The sequence below is a fragment of the Acanthochromis polyacanthus genome, chromosome 4 (assembly GCF_021347895.1).
Source record: "Acanthochromis polyacanthus isolate Apoly-LR-REF ecotype Palm Island chromosome 4, KAUST_Apoly_ChrSc, whole genome shotgun sequence".
In the NCBI taxonomy this organism is placed as follows: Eukaryota; Metazoa; Chordata; class Actinopteri; family Pomacentridae; genus Acanthochromis; species Acanthochromis polyacanthus.
The window spans coordinates 15,986,875-16,005,552 of NC_067116.1; the positions used below are offsets into that span (position 1 = coordinate 15,986,875).

General features: G+C 44.4%; 2 protein-coding genes across 4 annotated transcripts; one reads left to right on the forward strand and one right to left on the reverse strand.

Moving 5' to 3' along the window:
* Positions 1 to 1,086: 1,086 nt before the first annotated feature.
* On the reverse strand, positions 1,087 to 4,976 carry dnajc19 (DnaJ (Hsp40) homolog, subfamily C, member 19). Its single transcript, XM_022197919.2, has 6 exons — positions 4,842 to 4,976; positions 4,443 to 4,494; positions 2,757 to 2,830; positions 2,529 to 2,608; positions 2,258 to 2,328; positions 1,087 to 1,271 (listed from the first exon to the last, which is right to left on the reverse strand). Exons 1-6 carry the CDS (start codon positions 4,842 to 4,844, stop codon positions 1,201 to 1,203), a joined length of 351 nt encoding a protein of 116 aa, XP_022053611.1. The 5' UTR covers positions 4,845 to 4,976; the 3' UTR covers positions 1,087 to 1,200.
* Positions 4,977 to 9,342: 4,366 nt separating this feature from the next.
* Positions 9,343 to 12,401, forward strand: LOC127533709 (uncharacterized). Of its 3 annotated transcripts, XM_051947453.1 has the most exons (4): positions 9,343 to 9,639; positions 9,708 to 9,782; positions 10,308 to 10,493; positions 10,912 to 12,401. In XM_051947453.1, the coding sequence occupies exon 4, from the start codon at positions 11,063 to 11,065 to the stop codon at positions 12,116 to 12,118; it is 1,056 nt and encodes a 351-aa protein (XP_051803413.1). In that variant the 5' UTR covers positions 9,343 to 9,639; positions 9,708 to 9,782; positions 10,308 to 10,493; positions 10,912 to 11,062; the 3' UTR covers positions 12,119 to 12,401. The 3 variants fall into 3 exon arrangements, 2 of the variants coding, with proteins under 2 accessions (XP_051803413.1, XP_051803412.1); XM_051947452.1 differs by having other exon boundaries at positions 9,343 to 9,782; XR_007941461.1 differs by lacking the exons at positions 10,308 to 10,493; positions 10,912 to 12,401 and adding an exon at positions 9,859 to 10,300 and having other exon boundaries at positions 9,343 to 9,782.
* The last annotated feature ends 6,277 nt before the right edge of the window (positions 12,402 to 18,678 follow it).

Here is an 18,678-nt window from a genome sequence, read left to right on the forward strand (position 1 = left end):
ACAAAAAAAATACAACAAATTTCACTGGATTTTGGTTGATTTTTTTGTGAATGTTCTCTAAGAAAACATTAGAAATGTAATCACTTCAGAAATTTTTAGGATTTCTTGAAAGATTTTTACTCATTTTCTTGCCGAATTTGGGGGATTTTTAAAATAAAACTTTTAAGGGACCTTTTATGGAATTATTGGAATTTTCTTCCTGAAGGTTGAGAAATTTAGAGATTTTTTTTCAGATTTTTTTTCAAACGAGGAAGAATATTTTTTGGTGGTCATAAATGAGGACAACAGGAGGTTTAAATCATCCATCCATCCGTTCTCTATACACCGCTTTATCCTCACTAGGGTCGCGGGGGGTGCTGGAGCCTATCCCAGCTGACTCGGGCGAAGGGAGGGGACACCCTGGACAGGTCACCAGTCTGTCACAGGGCTACATATACAGACACACAATCATACTCACATGGTTTAAAACAATGCATCTTAAATATCTTAAGTCAAACTATCTTGAAATTATCTTGTGTTGAGTTGTATTTTACAAGAAAACTCAAAATATGTTTAATAATCTCAAATTAGGAGGTTACATTAAAGCAAAAATGTATTTTCAAGTGAAAAACTACTGTTTTTTAAGCATGTTTGACTCATTTTAAGACAAATCAGCTTGACAATCCTTGTAAAATATAGCTTAAAATAAGTTTTCCCTGCAAATTTAAAGATGTCAGTATTCTAAATATGTTATTTTTCATTTGTTTTGTTGGCAGATTTTTTCCACTTATTTCAAGGTAAAAGTTCCTTGAAATAAGCTTTTATTTTTCTTCTTTTGAGAGGGGCATTTTTTCCAGTGCTGCAGTTTCAAGACAAAATATTCAGCCAGCGACGGTGTTGACTGCTTATTTCACACATGATACATCTTCCAGCATATTAGAAACACCATGTGGACATGTTAGCGAGGTAAAAATGAGTGCAGCAGGTCTTCAAAATACTTCTAAAAATATAAAACACCAGTTTTCAGTTTCTGTGAAGTGTAAAATATTAGAAACAAACTTCCAAAAACAATCCAAAAAAATCAGTTCATGAAAATGGAGAATTCCATTGACAGTGTGTACAGTGTGATTTTAATTGAGAATAATTAGAAAACATCACGTGTCCCTCAACTCAGTCAGTGCATTCATGAATTAGAGCTGAGTGAAGTCGGCATCTTCGCATCTACTTCTTGGTCTGGCCGTCCATCAGGTCCTTCGCTTCATTGATTTTTGCTGCCATGTAAGGAGAGCCACCTGTAGGATTACACACACACACATACACACAGTGCTCATGGCTGGAGTTCATCAAATTTGGCTTTAAACTATGCATACCACAGTACTCTAAGCCAAACAAACTTTCTCTTCCCTGTTAGAACTGACTGGAATGAAACCAAAGAGTTCCAAAATGCTACAGACTGACTAACGTTATACACTTGCTAATGGAGTACATTGAGTCATCTTCAAACAGCAAAGCGACACTTTGAACAATGCAGATAAATGTTTTAGATAATAGAAAGTACTCATCAACACAGAATAACCGCCAACTATTTTGATATTTGACATTTTCAGCTATTTTTCAAACAAACGGTGAAATATATCAATCGTTAACCATGTTTCCATGTAATGATCAAGTCAAAATGAAGCAAAGTTTTGCTGGGAACAAAGCCAGTTGTCTGCCAAATCCTTAAAAAAAAAAAACTTGAAGAAAAAGAATGAATGAATAAAACGTCCATCTCGCAATAGAAAAATTGAGAGAAACTGTTTTCAGTCAGGAAAGTTGTAATTTTTCTTTAATGTCAGCTGGTGTTCGACATGTTTCACGCTGTCCGGACACGAGGACGTCAAAGGAAGTGATTACATCTGATCCAGTCAGCTGAGTGAAATGTTTGCATTTTCAGAACTCATTCAAAAAAAGGTGTTTCCATTTCAAGCAAGCAAAAAACTGTCTTTGCCAAATCTGCTTTTTGTGGTCTTACATTTTTCATAAACATTTTCTATTTCCACACTTCAAAATGTACATAAAAATACAACATGCAGAGCTTCTTACATGACATGAACTGCTGCCTGGCTTTGTCATATATGATAAAAGAATTATTATCTAGGTTTCAGGTTGTCAGTTGGACAAAACAAGACATCTGATGATGGCATGTGATCAACATTATTTCACATTTACATACAAAACATTAATCAGAAAAATAATCTGTACATTATTTTAAAAAATGTATAAGTCTTCCACTTACCCCTATCTGGATGGTTCAGGATCATCAGCTTTCTGTGGGCTTCTCTGATCTTGTTTTTGTTGGCTGTGGGACTGAAAAGCAGAACAAGAGTGAATTATCACGGCAAACAAGTGGAGAGACAGATAACAATTTGACATTTCCACAACTGGGACTGACTGATCCATCAGTCCACTGTATGTCTGATGCTGGGTGCAGAGTAACAAATCACTGCTGGACTGAACTGACAAACAGTGCTATGTGGTGGACAGATACAGAATGTGTATCCACATACCTGACACCTAAAACCAGGGCAGCCTCTCTCTTTGTCATCTTTGGCTCAAATCCGCCTCTATAGTAGCCTCCTCCAAAAGCCTGTAACCACACGTTCAGAGGAAATGATGCTGATGGAATACTAAAAACAAAATGCTGATGAAATGAGAAGATGAAGGTATATCTGCTTTGTTGATACACCTGAAGCACACATCAAACTGTTATTTACAGAGCATGTTTTCCTTCTTACCGTCTTGGGGAAGCTCTGAAGGGCCTGTTTCACTTGAGGCTCCATCTGCTTCATGGCCTGCATGGCATAACGACCTGCATGGAGAGGAGGGGAGGGGAAATGTATGTTAACTCAGCTGACATATAAATTTGTGGATTTGCATATCACAGAAGAATGCAAAATCAGACGTAAAGTAGTATTGAACTGCTTTCAGTCTGAATTAATGAGTAGATTTCCTGATACAATGTTAGAAAACAGTGAAAACCAAGGGTCAACAGTGTGACTTCTAAGGGTGTCACTTGTGTGTCACTGCAGTTTGATCAACTGCTTTGCTTATTGTTCTTTCTTTGTGTTGATAGTGTTTGTACAATTTAGCACACAGGCAAAAGTCAGAAAATCTATGAGCATCTGCACTGATCAGCCACAGCATTATGACCACTGACAGGTGAAGTGACTATCATCGATCATCTTGTTAAAATGCAACGTTCTTGCTGGGAAAGCTTGAGTCCTGACATTCATGTGGATGTTTGACATGTACCACCAACCCAAACACTGCAGATCAAACAACCGCCACCTTCCATGGCAACAGCAGACCTTGATGTTAGTTGCCACCCTCAGCAGGACAAAGCATCCCGTCACATTGCAAAAACTGCTCAGGAGTGACCCGAGGAACACGACAGAGTTAAGGTGTTCACCTGGGTTCCACACTCCCCAGATCCAAATCTTACTGAGCATCTGTGGGATGTGCCAGGATAAGCCTGAAGGAAACACCCTGCAACCCACAGGACCCACAGAATTCACTGCCACCATCCCGGTGACACAGGACATCCCCAGAGGTCCTGTGTCCATGCCCCACTGGATCAGAGGAGTTTTAGCACCGTAAAGGAAACCAACACAATATTAGACAGGTGGTCATAATGTTATACCTGATCAGTGTATAAATCCTACGCAGACATTTGAGTAAAAATACAAACAAGTCACAAATGGGCAATAAATAACCACAACAACAAGCGGCCCCATTCTGTCACTAACAAGGAAATCAGCTGGCAGATTTCCTCCCTGTTCCAGCCATGTTTGGGTTGTTTACATTTTGTGTCGAGCTGGAATCCAACTTTTATATGTCACCAATTTTGGTATGAACTATGGGCAAATGACTCAGGAAAGTCCGCATATATGTGGATTCACTAGAGGAAAAGTATCAGAGTGTTCATGAATCTGATGAGCTGACAGCGAGGCAGCTTCAGAGTATTTATGCACTTTACAAAAGCATTCCTCAAAGTCTGGGAGTCTGAGCCACAGTGGTGCCTTTTTAGAAGACTGTATTTTAATCTTAAATTGGCTTCAAAAAAAGAAAAACAATACAAATAATCAGACAAATGTTGAAGATTGGAAATGATAATTGGCCAAGCTGATGATTGCTAGACCCCTAGTGAAAAAATTATTACAGGAGTTTAAAAAAAAAAGAAATCACAAATACTGTGCAAAGTGAAAACAAAAAAGCTTAAAACTATATATATAGTGCCCATCTGTCTTTCAGTGCTGCACATAAAATAATCATATGTGTGTGTGTGTGTGTGTGTGTGTGTGTGTGTGTGTGTGTGTGTGTGTGGTTCCTTTGTTTTACTGGGGACATTTGAAAGGGCTTTAAGCAGTATTTTGTCTTGTGTTACAATATTTCAGACAACATATTTGAAAGGAGTTACTGACCTGCAAATCCAGCTGCAGCCAGAGCCAGTCCCACTGCCACCATGGAGCTGGCCTTAAGACAGAGTACAGGACAGCACAAAAACGTTGAAAACATGGTAGCAATGTAAACAAACAGCACATGACCGAGCTACAGCATATTAACAACAATTGCAGGATTTATACGTGTATTTCAGTCCACCATTAGATATTTATTTTCCGCTCCAACAGCGGTGAGCTGACTTGAAGTACGTCAAATGTTAGCCGAGTTTGCTCCTGTCTTGTTGGGTCATTTCTACACTCGGGTAAAGCTAACGTTAGCATAGCTATATAAAATGAACGTTATTGACACTTCCGGAAGCCTCTAGCGTATGCAACTACTGGCACACTTTCGTCCCACTTATTAAATAGCGTTTGACCTACCATGTCTCTGCGTTACGCTCCGTTTCTGGAAAAGATTAGGACCATAACTTTTGACCTCTCATGTTGTCGGCTCTCAGACGTCCATGTGTTTATGCCGTAAATGGAGGAGAAGTGTCGTAAAAGCCCGCCGTTCTCGCCTCCCCCCTCCTCTACTCCACCTGTCAAACTGTCAAGGCGTCTCCTACCTACAGCTTGCAGGTGTCGTGACAAAAAGGCATTGTCTTACGTCTCTGCATTCTTACCTACACCCTGCCCCAGATTATAACCATTCCTGTTGTTTTTACAGGTTGAAATAGCTTTTAAAGACCAATACAACTCATGTAAAAGTTTTCCACCTGCCAAAAGTGATTTCAGGCCCTACATTGGTAAATGTCATTTATGCATCAAAGTGGTTTGATTTTATTCATGAGGGTAATGTTGTTAAAAACTATAGTCCATATGATAGACCCGTTAATTAATCATGCCGATACAGTCTAAATTAGTATGAGACCTAGGTAATGTACCTACGAGCTGTGTTGTCAAACAAGAAGAATAAGACCGGAATGAGGATGACAGAAAGATGAATTTGAATATTTAAGTCCACCTTAAAGGCTTAGGTCTCCTTAAAGTCCTGTCATTGGTTAGCAATTTCTCGTCCTGCTAATAAAGAGTAGAACCAGCCTGGAAGATGACAGGAAGTTATTTCCAGTAAGTGCAATTTACTTGCGATGCTATAGTATAAAATAAATACATTTAATGTCTTTATTTCAGTGGTTTTACATTGAAAGTCAACTAAACTAGCTGTCGGTTTGTAATTGGTTAGGCTAAATCCTACTGCTAGCAAGCTAAGTAGCAAGCTAATGCTAGCTTTCTCTGAACACTTGCATGCACATTTGTGGTTGTGCACAAAATGCTGTCTCAAGTGCTAATGTTTAGGGAGGGTAGGTAGCTAATCCCTACAACTCACATTCAGCCATGTTGCAGCTGTCTTGTATTTGCTAGAAAGCTAATGTAACCATTTACAAATGCACTCCAAACATCTTAAGAGTGGTGAAATGCATATACAACTATAGGAATTTAACTAGCTGTGTAACATTTGCTAACGGTAGCCACCTTTTAGGCCACAGTAGTCACAGCTGACACAATTAGAGGGTTTAGCAAGTCAGTGATAGGACTTACTCTTTCACTTCACAAACTGTATTAATTGGAAGTAAGCAATCATTAGCCACACCACCATAAGCATGGTCCACTGTGTACTGAATTAAGCTGGATAAGATGTGATATATTCTTAATTTAAAAGAGGAATAGTGATATTTGGCTTCACCATTCAAATGGGTCAGTTTTTCTTAATGCATGTCTTTAATGTTTGTTTTTTGTTTGCCCACAGAAAGATGACAGGAACTTCAGAGAATAGATGGAAAATTCAAATGAAAAACACTACATTGGTGAGTTCTTGGCAATTTAATGTTTAGTGTTTTTACTTTTTCATCTATTATCTATGTTTTTGTACTGTTTCCTCACCTTCATTGTGACTTAAAATATAAATTGTTTTATATGGTTGTCTGTTAAAGTAACGTAAAGTATATAGTACAAATTGTGACTTCAGATGTGTACTTGACAAGAGCATTTGACTGTCTGACAGTCTCATAGGCTTTAAGGTTGTGTGTAATAAGATAATGATTTGAATAAGGTCATCTGAACAGCAAACTGGTATTAGTTTACTCATTGGGCATTATGATACTTATTACATAATATGGAAGCTTAGTGGAATCAATTAATCATTTCCTATTATCATTATATGATTTTTACTTGTTCTAATTCAATTGAATTTACAATTTGCCAATTTTATTTTTAGCCTTGTGGAGATTTCAATGTTAGCAGCACAATTTTGATAATTCTATTTACTGAATTCTACAATGATTGGGGAGCCGGTGTGATTTTGCCAGAACTGGAGTTATGCTATCTGTGTTGACTGAGTAGTCTTGCTGCCGAGTTTTGAACCAGCTGTATAACTGTATGATAGCTGAGCTGTTCAGGCAGGTGAATAGAGAGTTACAATAGTCCAGAGATGAGAAAATTAGGGTGTGTACAAGTTGCTCATTTATGTTTTTGGATTGGGCTGATTTCATCTTGCTATAATGCTGTGCTTGCGCTAGCCATTCGCCACTTCGTCATAGGCGAAGCCTTCCACAGGATGGCGAAGCCATTTTTAGCATGTTTAGCCACGGTGGCGAAGCTAATTTTGCCTAATAAATGTGAAAAAAGGGTTAATTTACAACTTTTTCATAATTTGCCGAGCGATAATCAATGAAAATAACAAACCGTGTCTCCTTTACTGAAGAGTGCTACTGAGTATAACCGGAGCGACCCGAATGCTTCCGATCATTAATAGATGCACACTGTCACGTGTCTCGTCTCAGCCAATCAGAAAAAAGGATTCGGACTACAGCTCTCACTCTCTGCACCTGGCTTACTCCATTTCCACCAACACCCCTCCCCCTTTGCTACACACACACACACACACACACACACACACACACACACACACACACACACACACACACACACTTCCCTCATCCCCAATCCCCTGGTCCTTGTCCATCCCAACTTGTTAACCCATGCGTTTTTTTCTTCCTGTATTATTGCTATTCAGGCCTTCAGCTGCTATTTAGCTGGCAATTAATTGGTCATTTTATTGTTTTTGAATCTGTCCATTACTTTCTCAATTGAGTGATTAATTATTTGTTCTATAAACTGTCAGAAAAGGGTGAAAAATATATTGTATCAGTATTTCCCAAAGCCCAAGATGATATCCTCCACTGTCTTGTCTTTTGTCCACAACTTCGCGCGCCGCAGTACAGATTCTGAAAAAGTGTGGCTAAATGTGGCTAAACAAAATTCTCGCACTTTAGCCACAGTGGCTAGAGACAAATTTTCCCTAGTGCAAGCACAGCTATATTTTTAAATTGTATGAGGCAAGATTGGAGTAAGATTTTGATGTGCTGGTTAAAGTTGAGGTTATGATTTAAGATGACTTTCAGGTTTCTAGCTGCATGTGTTATGTTGGTTGAAAGTGGTCTGAGGTGGGGGGTAATGTTGCAGGAAATGTGACTGGGACCAACAGTCAACTCTTCAGTTTTATCAGTGATTAGTTGAAGGAAGTTTGCTGCAATCCAGTCCTTGATTGCAGTGAGGCAGTATTATCATTAGGGCTGGACCCGAATATCCGAATATTTGTTTGCTACGGCACTATCCGGATATTAATTTTGGTATCCGAATATTCGCCTGTGTTCTTCGGCTCATTTCGGCTCCTCCATTTGTGTTTGTAAACACCACCTGAATGCCCGGGTGGCTGCCGACTCTGTTGTCACGCTTCACTTCGTTGCATAAACACATGCTGAAGATCTCTGCTGTTTGGGAATTCTTCAGTTTAACTGAAGACAAAACGAAGGCAAAATTTGGACCCGGGAGACCAGACGAACGGATCCGAATATTTGGGCCGTCTCTGCCACAAGTCGTCTCCGCCTCAGATCTGTAATCTGAGGTGCTGTTATTTTGTGGTTTCTGTGGCTGGAATGAAGAGATGCGTCCAAACTTTTGACTGGTGCTTTATGTATCAGTGTGGTGGGTGGTGGAGGCTCAGGTGTGGGTGGAAGTGAATTAGCAAGTGTAATTGATGCTCTAATGTTTTCAATATTACTGATAAAATAGTTTCAAAATCACTCACAGTCCATTGTAGAAGTTGCACAACCAGTTGCTGGGGTAGGATTTACTAGGCTTGTCATCAAGAACAACAGGGATGTTGAGTTGTGTTTTTGATGCGATCAGATTAGAAAAATAGGAGAGCCTCTTACTCTTTACTCGTGAATAAGAAGAATTTTGCAACTCCCTCATATGCAGGAGATGGGTGAGAAGTTTTGTCTTTTTCCACTGTTGCTCAGCTTTTCGGGATTCTCCTTTTAACTTTCTGATACTGTTGTTATACCGAAGCTTTGGAGGGATGACATGGTCTAGCTCAGGGTCTGTAACCTTTAACACTCAAAGAGCCATTTCGACCTGTTTCCCACAGAAAAGAAAACACAGGGAGCCGCAAAATCCTTTTGGAATTTAAAATGAAGACAACACTGCATATATCGCTTTTTACCTCTATGCCCTTGTTAATTTTGACTAATTACTTAGTGAAAAAATAATGCATAAAAAAAAATTATGTATTTAACTGCACCTTTCTCAGTTCCCAAATTTCTGGCACACCGAAAACACTGATGAACACTCCAGCCAGGTAGGTCGCGCTAATGAACCTAAAGTCTGTTTTCCAGGAGTGAAGAAGATCACAGGATGCACTGTCAGTGCACAACAAAGTTTGGTGAACAGTGATTGAAGACGAGAACACTAAGTGTGTTGGGCAGAAAGTTTCTTTTAAAAATCTTCCTGATGGCAGCTTGGATAAAAACGTGGTTATTTGCAAATTGTGCAACAAATAGTTTTCTGATCACCGCAGCACTTCAAGCCAGTGTAGCTGTGGCAGTACAGGCATCAGTGGGTGGTCATGCCTAATTGGCAATGACCTAGCCAACCACCCGAGGCGCACCCACTTATAAGAGGGGCGATCCCTACCTGCCATCTCTCTCTCGCTGCTCCTGACAGGTGATGTCATTTCCGGACCGGACGCTTTGCTTCGGACAGGTAACGCGGCTTGTCTGCTCACCTGATGCTTTTGTCTCGCGTAGCAGGGAGCTAATGATTTTGTGTTGTGCTACAGAGTGGCCGACTTGGTGCTCTCCAGGCTCATGTGTGTGTGTCATCTGAATGGCCTGCTGTGGTGAGTGTCTTCCTCTCTGCCTGTTACACGGCTGATAATTACCGTGGCTAATTATAGCCTGATTGTAGGTGGACGCTGGTAGCTGTGCGGTACCCTCTCCCTCTTTCGTGGTGTGTGTGTCATACTGGTTGACCTGCTAACTGGTAGGTAGTTTCCTGCACTCTCTGATTTTTGTATACAAACGCGAACTCATTAATGACAGATTCGTCGGGTCCTCAGATCCCTCTGCTAATGGTGCGAGTGACGTCTGCAAATGGTGCGTGAGTGACGTCAGCATCTGCTGACCAGGTTTGCGGCCAGAACTCGAAACATACATAGCCACCAGCTACGGGGGACCGCTGCTGCTTTGTCTTTGTTTCCTTTTATGCTGCTTTTGCTTTTGTTTTGTCTCTTGGTTGTTGCTTTTGCACCAAGGTTTTAATTGGCATTTAATGTAGGTATTTTAATGTGGCGATTGTGAATAGTGGGGTTAGATCCCTCTCCACATTTGTTTATTTCTTTTGTTTTTGTTCTCATTAGTTCCTTTATTCAGTTTCTCTGCCTGTTTGCTTAATTTGTTATCTAATTTCTTTTGGTTTTGATATTTTGTCTGGGCAGAGGTTATTATTTTTGTTAATTGAATTGTGTTAATGTGACCCCACTAATTTCTTTTGTGTTGTTCCCTTTAGTTGCTGAGGTCCGGTGGTGGTGGAGGTGACCTGGTGGCGGGGTTCCCCCCCCCCTTCTCGTGTGCTGTGCTTCCCTGGGTTCTAGGTTTCCTCACTGAGTGTGTGCTGTGTGTGACTGTCACGTGTGCCTGGGTGCTTATATTTTTGGTTGGGGATTCTCCACCGACCTGTAGCCTACACACCCCGGTAAGCCTCAGCGTTAATTTAGTTTCCCCCGTTCATTTGTCCCTGTGTGAATGGTATTGTAGTGTTTTAACTTGTCTGTTAAATAAAGAATATGTTTTTTTGAATGGAAACGTGTCTCCTCGCCCCTGAGTAAAACGAACTTGTGTGCCTTAAGGGTGAACTTGATTGAAAACTTACTTCCTGGGGCGAAATTCCCCAGGTGGCGTTGTCGGTAACAATATAGTTAGTGTATGATTTGACCAAGACTGTCATACTACAGCCGCTCCGTAACACCCCCTCGTCTCGCCACAATCTGGCATTGTCGGCAGGATTTACTCATTTAACGGCAGAGACACGTGTTCCTCCTTTGTTTTGCTTGGTGTTTGTATATATGTATCTTTTTCTTCTTTCCTGTGCCCTAACGATGTTTTTCTTGTAGGCACATTGAAGCAGTGGTGTTTGCGGAGACAGAGCAGCAGTAGTTCCCCAGTCGTCCCTTGCGTAGGTTTTGGTGAGAACCCTTCCACACACTTCACCTGTCGGCCGCATATCCAAGCATACTTATTAGCCTGTTAAGTTTTGCTGTAGTCATGGAGACCGAGTTGCAGGAACTCCAGGAATTGGTGGCCCAGTTAAAAGCTGACAATGAGCGCTTGCGGCGTGAACAGGTTGACCCTAGTGCCGGTCCATCCACTTCATCTGCCCCACCTACTGCCCCCTCCACTGTTAGTGTCCCTGTAACAGAGAGACTAGTTTTCGTGCCCCGAGATAGGAAGTGTCCCATCTTCAGGGGGAGGACAGGCATAGGGTTGGGTGAGTGGGTTGAAGAAATACAGGCATGCATGAGGGCCCGACATTTATCCCGGTCTGAACAGGCGTTTTTCATATTCGATCACCTAGAGGGAGAGGCTAGAGAGGAGATTAAGTATCGCTCCAGTGCAGAGAGGGGAGATCCTGACACAGTATTGGCCATTTTACAGGAGCTGTATGGGTGCTCTGAGTCGTATGTTGCTCTGCAGGAGGCTTTCTTCTCCAGGAGGCAGCAAGAGGGAGAAACTCTTCAGGAGTTCTCTCTAGCCTTGATGGGCCTCATGGAGAAAGTGGAGCAGCGTGCGCCTAGTCACATGCCCAATTCAGCAGCCCTGTTGAGAGACCAATTTGTTGAGCATGTGCTAGATAGCTCCCTGCGTCGTGAGCTGAAGCAGTTGGTGCGTAGACAGCCTGATTACACTTTGCTTGATGTCCGGGCAGAGGCGATCCGGTGGGAGCGCGAGGGTTTGCCTGGTGGTGCGAGGGGTCGCAGTCACTCTGTCCCCTCTGTGTTTGGTGTTCAGTACGGTGTTCATGTTGGCCCACAGGAAACTGTCGTTTCACCCCCAGTGTCTGAGATGGCTGAGCTGAGGGAGATGCTCAAGCGTCAGCAGGAGCAACTCAGTCAGCTCACTCAAAGCATTGCTCTCCTGCAGACCTCTCCCCAGTATAGTCGTCCACCCCGAAATGGTCCAGTAATATGCCGGCGCTGTCACCAGCCTGGTCATTTTGCGAGGGACTGTCAAGTGCATGTTCCTCCTCCTTCACTGTCCCATTCACAGCCCCCATCCAATTCTGCTGCGCGGTCTCATTCTGCATCAGTGTCGGAAAACTAGTGCCCACCGAACTGCAGAGCCACAGTTTGGGTGGGGTCGCTACTGGCTCACAGGTTGCTTCAGCTAGTTTAGAGGCTTCTAAACTGATTTCGTCTTGTCCCCATTTAGGTGTGGACATGGGTGGAGTAAGGGTGCCCTGTTTAGTAGATACTGGTTCCATGGTGTCTACTATCTCTGAGAGCTTTTTCCGCCAGCACTTTGAGCCTTGGGGTCAGGAGCGCCTTCAATCATGCCACTGGTTGCAGCTTAGGGCTGCTAATGGCCTGGAGATCCCTTATATTGGCTATCTAGAGCTAGAGGTATATCTTTGCGGCAAGTTGATGTCACACTGCGGAGTGTTGGTTGTGAGGGACCCTCCTGGTGGTGTGCCTGCACAGGTGCCTGGCGTTTTGGGGATGAACATCATCCGTAAGTGCTACCAAGAACTTTTTGGGCAGCATGGCGCAGCTTTGTTTTCTCAGCCCTGTGTCTGTGGGTCCCCAGAGCCTGTTGTGCGGGCGCTGCAGCAGTGCCATCGTGCTAGCACTGAGGCCCCACAGGACAGTCCAGGGAAGGTAAAAGTCAGGGGTAAGAGAGCTTGGCGCATTCCTGGTGGTGTCATGAAGATCGTGGCAGCCACATGTTCTGAGGTATTTTCAGAGTCCACTGTGTTGTTTGAACCATTGGACTCCGGGTTGCCTGCTGGCCTGCTGGCGTCCCCTGCTCTGGTTCGAGTAAGTCGGGGAACTGCATACATACCAGTCGTCAATGTGGGTTCAACAGATGTGCTATTGTACCCCCGCACTGTTGTCGGCACATTAGACGCGGTAAATGTCGTCAGCCTTCCATCCGGCGTCACTGAGGTTCCGTCAGGGGTGGCCACTGTCTTGTCTCAAACTGTTTCCCCCACAGTGCAGCAGCAGGTGGACGACATAGACCTGTCCTCATTGTCATCTGGGGAGCAGGGTCAGGTGCGGTCCCTGCTTAGGCAATACACCCCTGTCTTTTCAGCTCACGATGGAGACTTGGGCTGCACAAATCTGGTCTCTCATGATATCCCTCTGGTTGATGATGCTCCCGTTCGCCAACGCTATCGGCGCATTCCTCCCTCTGAATATGAGGCAGTGAAAGAGCACATCAACCAGCTGTTGTCATCACAGGTCATTCGAGAGAGTAGCAGTCCCTATGCGTCTCCTATCGTGTTAGTTAGGAAAAAGGATGGTAGCCTTCGTATGTGTGTTGATTACCGACAGCTGAACAGCAAAACCAGAAAGGACGCCTTCCCTTTGCCACGCATAGAGGAGTCTTTAGACGCGTTGTCTGGTGCCCGCTGGTTTTCGACTCTGGACCTGGCTAGTGGCTACAACCAGGTACCGGTGACTGAGACAGACCGACCAAAGACCGCCTTCTGTACGCCATTCGGCTTGTTTGAATGGAACAGGATGCCCTTTGGTCTTTGTAATGCCCCTAGCACGTTTCAGAGGCTAATGCAGCGCATCTTTGGAGATCAACAGTGTCAGTCCCTGTTGTTGTATCTGGATGACATTGTTGTGTTTTCGTCAACTGTGGAGCAGCACTTAGAGAGACTGGATGTTGTGCTATGCAGGCTCAAACAGGAAGGCCTCAAAGCAAAGCTCAGCAAATGCTCCTTTTTCCAGAAGGAGGTGCATTACTTGGGCCATGTAATCTCTGGTGATGGTGTTTCCACTGACCCGAGTAAGATCGAGGTGGTTGCCAACTGGCCGATTCCCTCGACAGTGTCAGACTTGCGGTCTTTTCTTGGGTTTGCCAGTTACTACAGGCGGTTTGTGGAGGGCTTCGCCAAGTTGGCAGCCCCTCTGCATAAGGCTGTGGCCGAGTGGGGCCGTGTAAGAACTGGTAATTCTGGGCGTGGCATCATTGGGTGTTGGACCACTGAGTGTCAAGAGAGTTTTCAGGTACTGAAGGCCAGGCTTACCACCGCCCCAGTATTGGCCTATGCCGACTTTTCACTTCCTTTTATTTTGGAAATAGATGCAAGCCATGGTGGCTTGGGTGCCGTGCTCTCCCAGGAGCAAGCTGGTAAGGTGAGGCCAGTAGCCTACGCGAGCCGAGGTTTGCGGCCCACCGAGAGGAACATGGCAAATTATAGCTCCATGAAGTTGGAGTTTTTGGCCCTTAAGTGGGCTCTGACGGAAAAGTTCAGGGAATATTTGTTGGGTCATAAGTGTGTTGTCTACACGGAAACTTGCTGCATCGGGATTCTCCACCGACCTGTAGCCTACACACCCCGGTAAGCCTCAGCGTTAATTTAGTTTCCCCCGTTCATTTGTCCCTGTGTGAATGGTATTGTAGTGTTTTAACTTGTCTGTTAAATAAAGAATATGTTTTTTTGAATGGAAACGTGTCTCCTCGCCCCTGAGTAAAACGAACTTGTGTGCCTTAAGGGTGAACTTGATTGAAAACTTACTTCCTGGGGCGAAATTCCCCAGGTGGCGTTGTCGGTAACAATATAGTTAGTGTATGATTTGACCAAGACTGTCATACTACAGCCGCTCCGTAACACCCCCTCGTCTCGCCACATAGCCATCCCATAATAGACCACTTTTCAAGATGCTAAAGGTGCTTGAGCTTGCAAAAAACTTTAAAATACTGAATATAATCGCGATAAATGAACTTTGAGTTTGCAGTAATCTGTAAATGTAGTAGACAGATTAAAAATCCAGATAAATATAAATGAAATATACTTGTTGTTTAAGTTAACGTATCTGTCTGTTCAGCAATTCAGTCATCAACCAAAAATTATTTAAATGGAAAAACTTTGCTGAATTTGTGAGAGATTGCTTTTTGATGCCATCCGTCGTGATTAATTAATTACAAAGCCTCTAATTAGATAGATTCATTTTTAAAATTGTGTCCTACCACTGATATTTATCTTACTTGGTTAATGTCATTTTTGCTCCTGGACCTCATATGTTACGTAATGTTAGCTGGAAATCAATATTTTGCGAATGTCTATTTAACTTGTAAAATCCGTCCATCCATCCATTTTCTTCTGCTTATCCGGGGCCGGGTCGCAGAGGCAGCAGGCGAAGCAGGTCGTTCCAGACTTCCCTCCCCCCAGCGACGCCCTTCAGCTCTTCCTGGGGGATCCCGAGGCGTTCCCAGGCCAGATGGGATATATAACCCCTCCAGCGAGTTCTGGGTCTACCCCGGGGTCTCCTCCCAGGCGGACGTGCTCGGAAAACCTCCAAAGGAAGTCTCCCTGGAGGCATCCGAATTAGATGGCCAAACCACCTCAACTGGCTCCTTTTGATGCGAAGGAGCAGCGGCTCTACTCCGAGCTCCCTCCGGATGTCTGAGCTCCTCACCCTATCTCTAAGGCTGAGTCCAGCCACCCTACGGAGGAAGCCCATTTCGGCCGCTTGTATGTGTGATCTTGTTCTTTCGGTCACTACCCAAAGCTCATGACCATAGGTGAGGGTTGGAGCGTAGATGGACTGGTAAATCGAGAGCTTCGCTTTATGGCTCAGCTCCCTCTTCACCACAACGGACCGGTACAACGCCCGCATTACTGCTGACGCCGCACCAATCCGCCTGTCCATCTCTCGCTCCATTTTCCCATCACTTGTGAACAAGATCCCGAGATACTTAAACTCCTTCGTTTGGGGAAGCAACTCCCCCCAACCCGGAGGGAGCAATCCACCGGTTTCCGGCAGAGAACCATGGCCTCGGACTTGGAGGTGCTGATCCGCATCCCTGCCGCTTCACACTCGGCTGCAAACCACTCCAGTGCGTGCTGAAGGTCACGGTCTGAGGATGCCAATAAAACCACATCATCCACAAAAAGCAGAGATGCGATCCTGAGGCTCCCAAACCGAAAACCCTCCCCACCACGACTGCGCCTTGAAATCCTGTCCATGAAAACCACAAACGGGATTGAAGACAAGTGGCAGCCCTGGCGGAGTCCAACACCCACCGGAAATGTGTCTGACTTAGTGCCGAGTATGCGGACACAGCTCTCACTTTGGTCGTACAGGGGCCGAACTGCTCGTAGCAACGAGCCCGGGACCCCATATTCCCGCAATGCCCCCCACAAAGCCCCTCGAGGGACACGGTCATAGGCCTTCTCCAGATCCACAAAACACATGTAGACTGGTAGGTCATACTCCCATGACCCCCTCAGCAGCTCCGCAAGGGTAAAGAGCTGGTCCGCTGTTCCACGACTGGGACGGAATCCGCATTGCTCCTCCTGAATCCGAGGTTCGACTATCGGTTGGAACCTCCCTTCCAGCACCCTAGAGTAAACTTTACCGGGGAGGCTGAGAAGTGTGATATCACGGTAGTTGGCACACACTCTCCGTGCCCCCTTTTTGAAAATAGGGACCACCACCCCGGTCTGCCACTCCACAGGCACTGTACCCGATGCCCACGCGACATTGTATAGACGTGTCAACCAGGACGGTCCAACAGTGTCCAGAGCCTTCAGCATGTCAGGGTCTTGCCACCGAGGAGCTTCTTAACTACCTCGGTGACCTCTGCCATGGATATGGATGAAGATCCGCCCGAGTCTTCAGGCTCTGCCTCCTCCATAGAGGACGTGTTTACCGGGTTCAGGAGTTACTCGAAGTGCTCTTTCCACCGCTCGATGATATCCCCAGTACGGGTCAACAGTTCTCCACTCTGACTGTACGCAGCCTGAGCGAAGCCCTGCCTCCCCTTCCTGAGGTGTCGAACTGTTTGCCAGAACTTCCCCGAGGCCGACCGAAAGTCCTTCTCCATGGCCACTTGTAATTCTTCAGAGGACCTCGATGAAATAAAATAAAGGTGAAGCCGCTACCTCGCCCGGGTTAGGGAAACCGAGGCCTTCCTCTGGAGCCAGGCCTGGCGGGGGGAGCTCGCAAGAGAGCATCTGGTGGCCGAGCCTTGGGGTCCCGTGGGGCTCAGTCGGGCACAGCCTGAAGAAGTAACACGGGGCCACTGCCCAATAGACCCACCACCTACAGGACAGGAAGTCGGGGTCGGGTGCTATGTCAACCGGGCAGTAGGCAGGAGCGGGCGCCTGGGCGTGCCGCCCCCTGGTGGCGTAGACTGGTTCTGGGGACGTGGAACATCACCTCACTTGTAAAATCTATTCTATTTATCTCAAGCTAATAACTTTTCTCCGGTAAGTCGCTGTCCTATTTTCCAAGACGACACTCCTCTGACTCTCTGACCTGCTGCCTGGATGCTGGACGTGACATCGAGCCGTGCTCTCGCGAGTAACGTCGTATTAACCTGACATATCAAAGAGTAGATACTGAGCAACATACCAAGATAATATTCGGATACCAAATTAATATCTGGATAGTGCCGTAGCAAACGAAAATTCGAATATTCGGGATATTCGGGTCCAGCCCTATGGAGAAGCTTGTATCTTTTTTTAGTTTAGGTGACTAAACCTCGCCTGATAGCAAATAATGAAAGACAGAAACAAAAACTGAATAACAAGTGAATCATATTGAGGAATAATAATCTATATGAACCCCACTGTCCTGAGTGAAAGTCCTGTAACTAAAAAATGTAATGCCCACCTCCTCCAAATATGATACTTGTAGCTCTTTGTTGTACCACTATTGCAGACCATGTCTAAAACGTCTAAAATATCCTAAAGATCGATGCAGCCACTGGTTTGTGAACTACTGTCTTAAAAGCTTAAGTTTGGCATTCAGCTGTCTGTTGAGACTGGTTGTGATGAGTGAGTGGGGGGGTTTTATTGAGAACTTCACCCTCATCAGTACACCTGGGGTCCATGCGAACCCCATATAACTTGTCATATTTTTTATTTACAAGTTGGATTTTTCAGTCCCTTTAGGGGGTTGTCATTCAAATAGTTGCCATCACATAAACCAAAGCTTATTTGATTCTAACCAGGTTTGTGGTGTATATAAAAACATCATTTGGGGTACATGCAGACCCATACAAGACTGCAGCCTGACTGTGCGTCTTTTATTTATGTATGTTTGTGTTATGTTGCTCTTGTGATGACTGCTTCAGTTGCATTGTGTTTCATTTCAATTCAGGAGTTCTTAAGGTCCTTACACACCGGGTGCGTTTTTTTACGTGTGTTTTTTTCGGACGTCAATATTTTTTTTTCGAACCTGTATCCTGTCAATACACGCGTTCACATCGGCAACGTTTTCTCGCTCAGCGATTTTGCGGCATTTATTTTTTCGGATCATGGTCGATTTTTCTAAAGTTTCGCATTCTTTGTGACCACTTCTGACCAATCAGATTGCGTGTTGTTGCGACGTCCCATTCACCGGCATACAACATACTTTTCACTGTCAATTACGTTGATGTCACAGTCATCAATTAGGTCTCGGTTGTTACCTTACGTTTATGGATTATAGTTTAATGTTGTGCTTACCCGGTACTGGCCCCGACTCACATTACAGTACATGATATCAAGACAGAAAGACATCGCAACGCATCTAATCAGAACTGAAAATAATCCGTCCGGTGTTGTGTTTTCTGCTTTTAGTATCTGTGGCATATGGTAGATATTATTATTATTCATACTTTATAGTTGAAGAAGTGAAGAAGATGTGGAGGAATTTGAG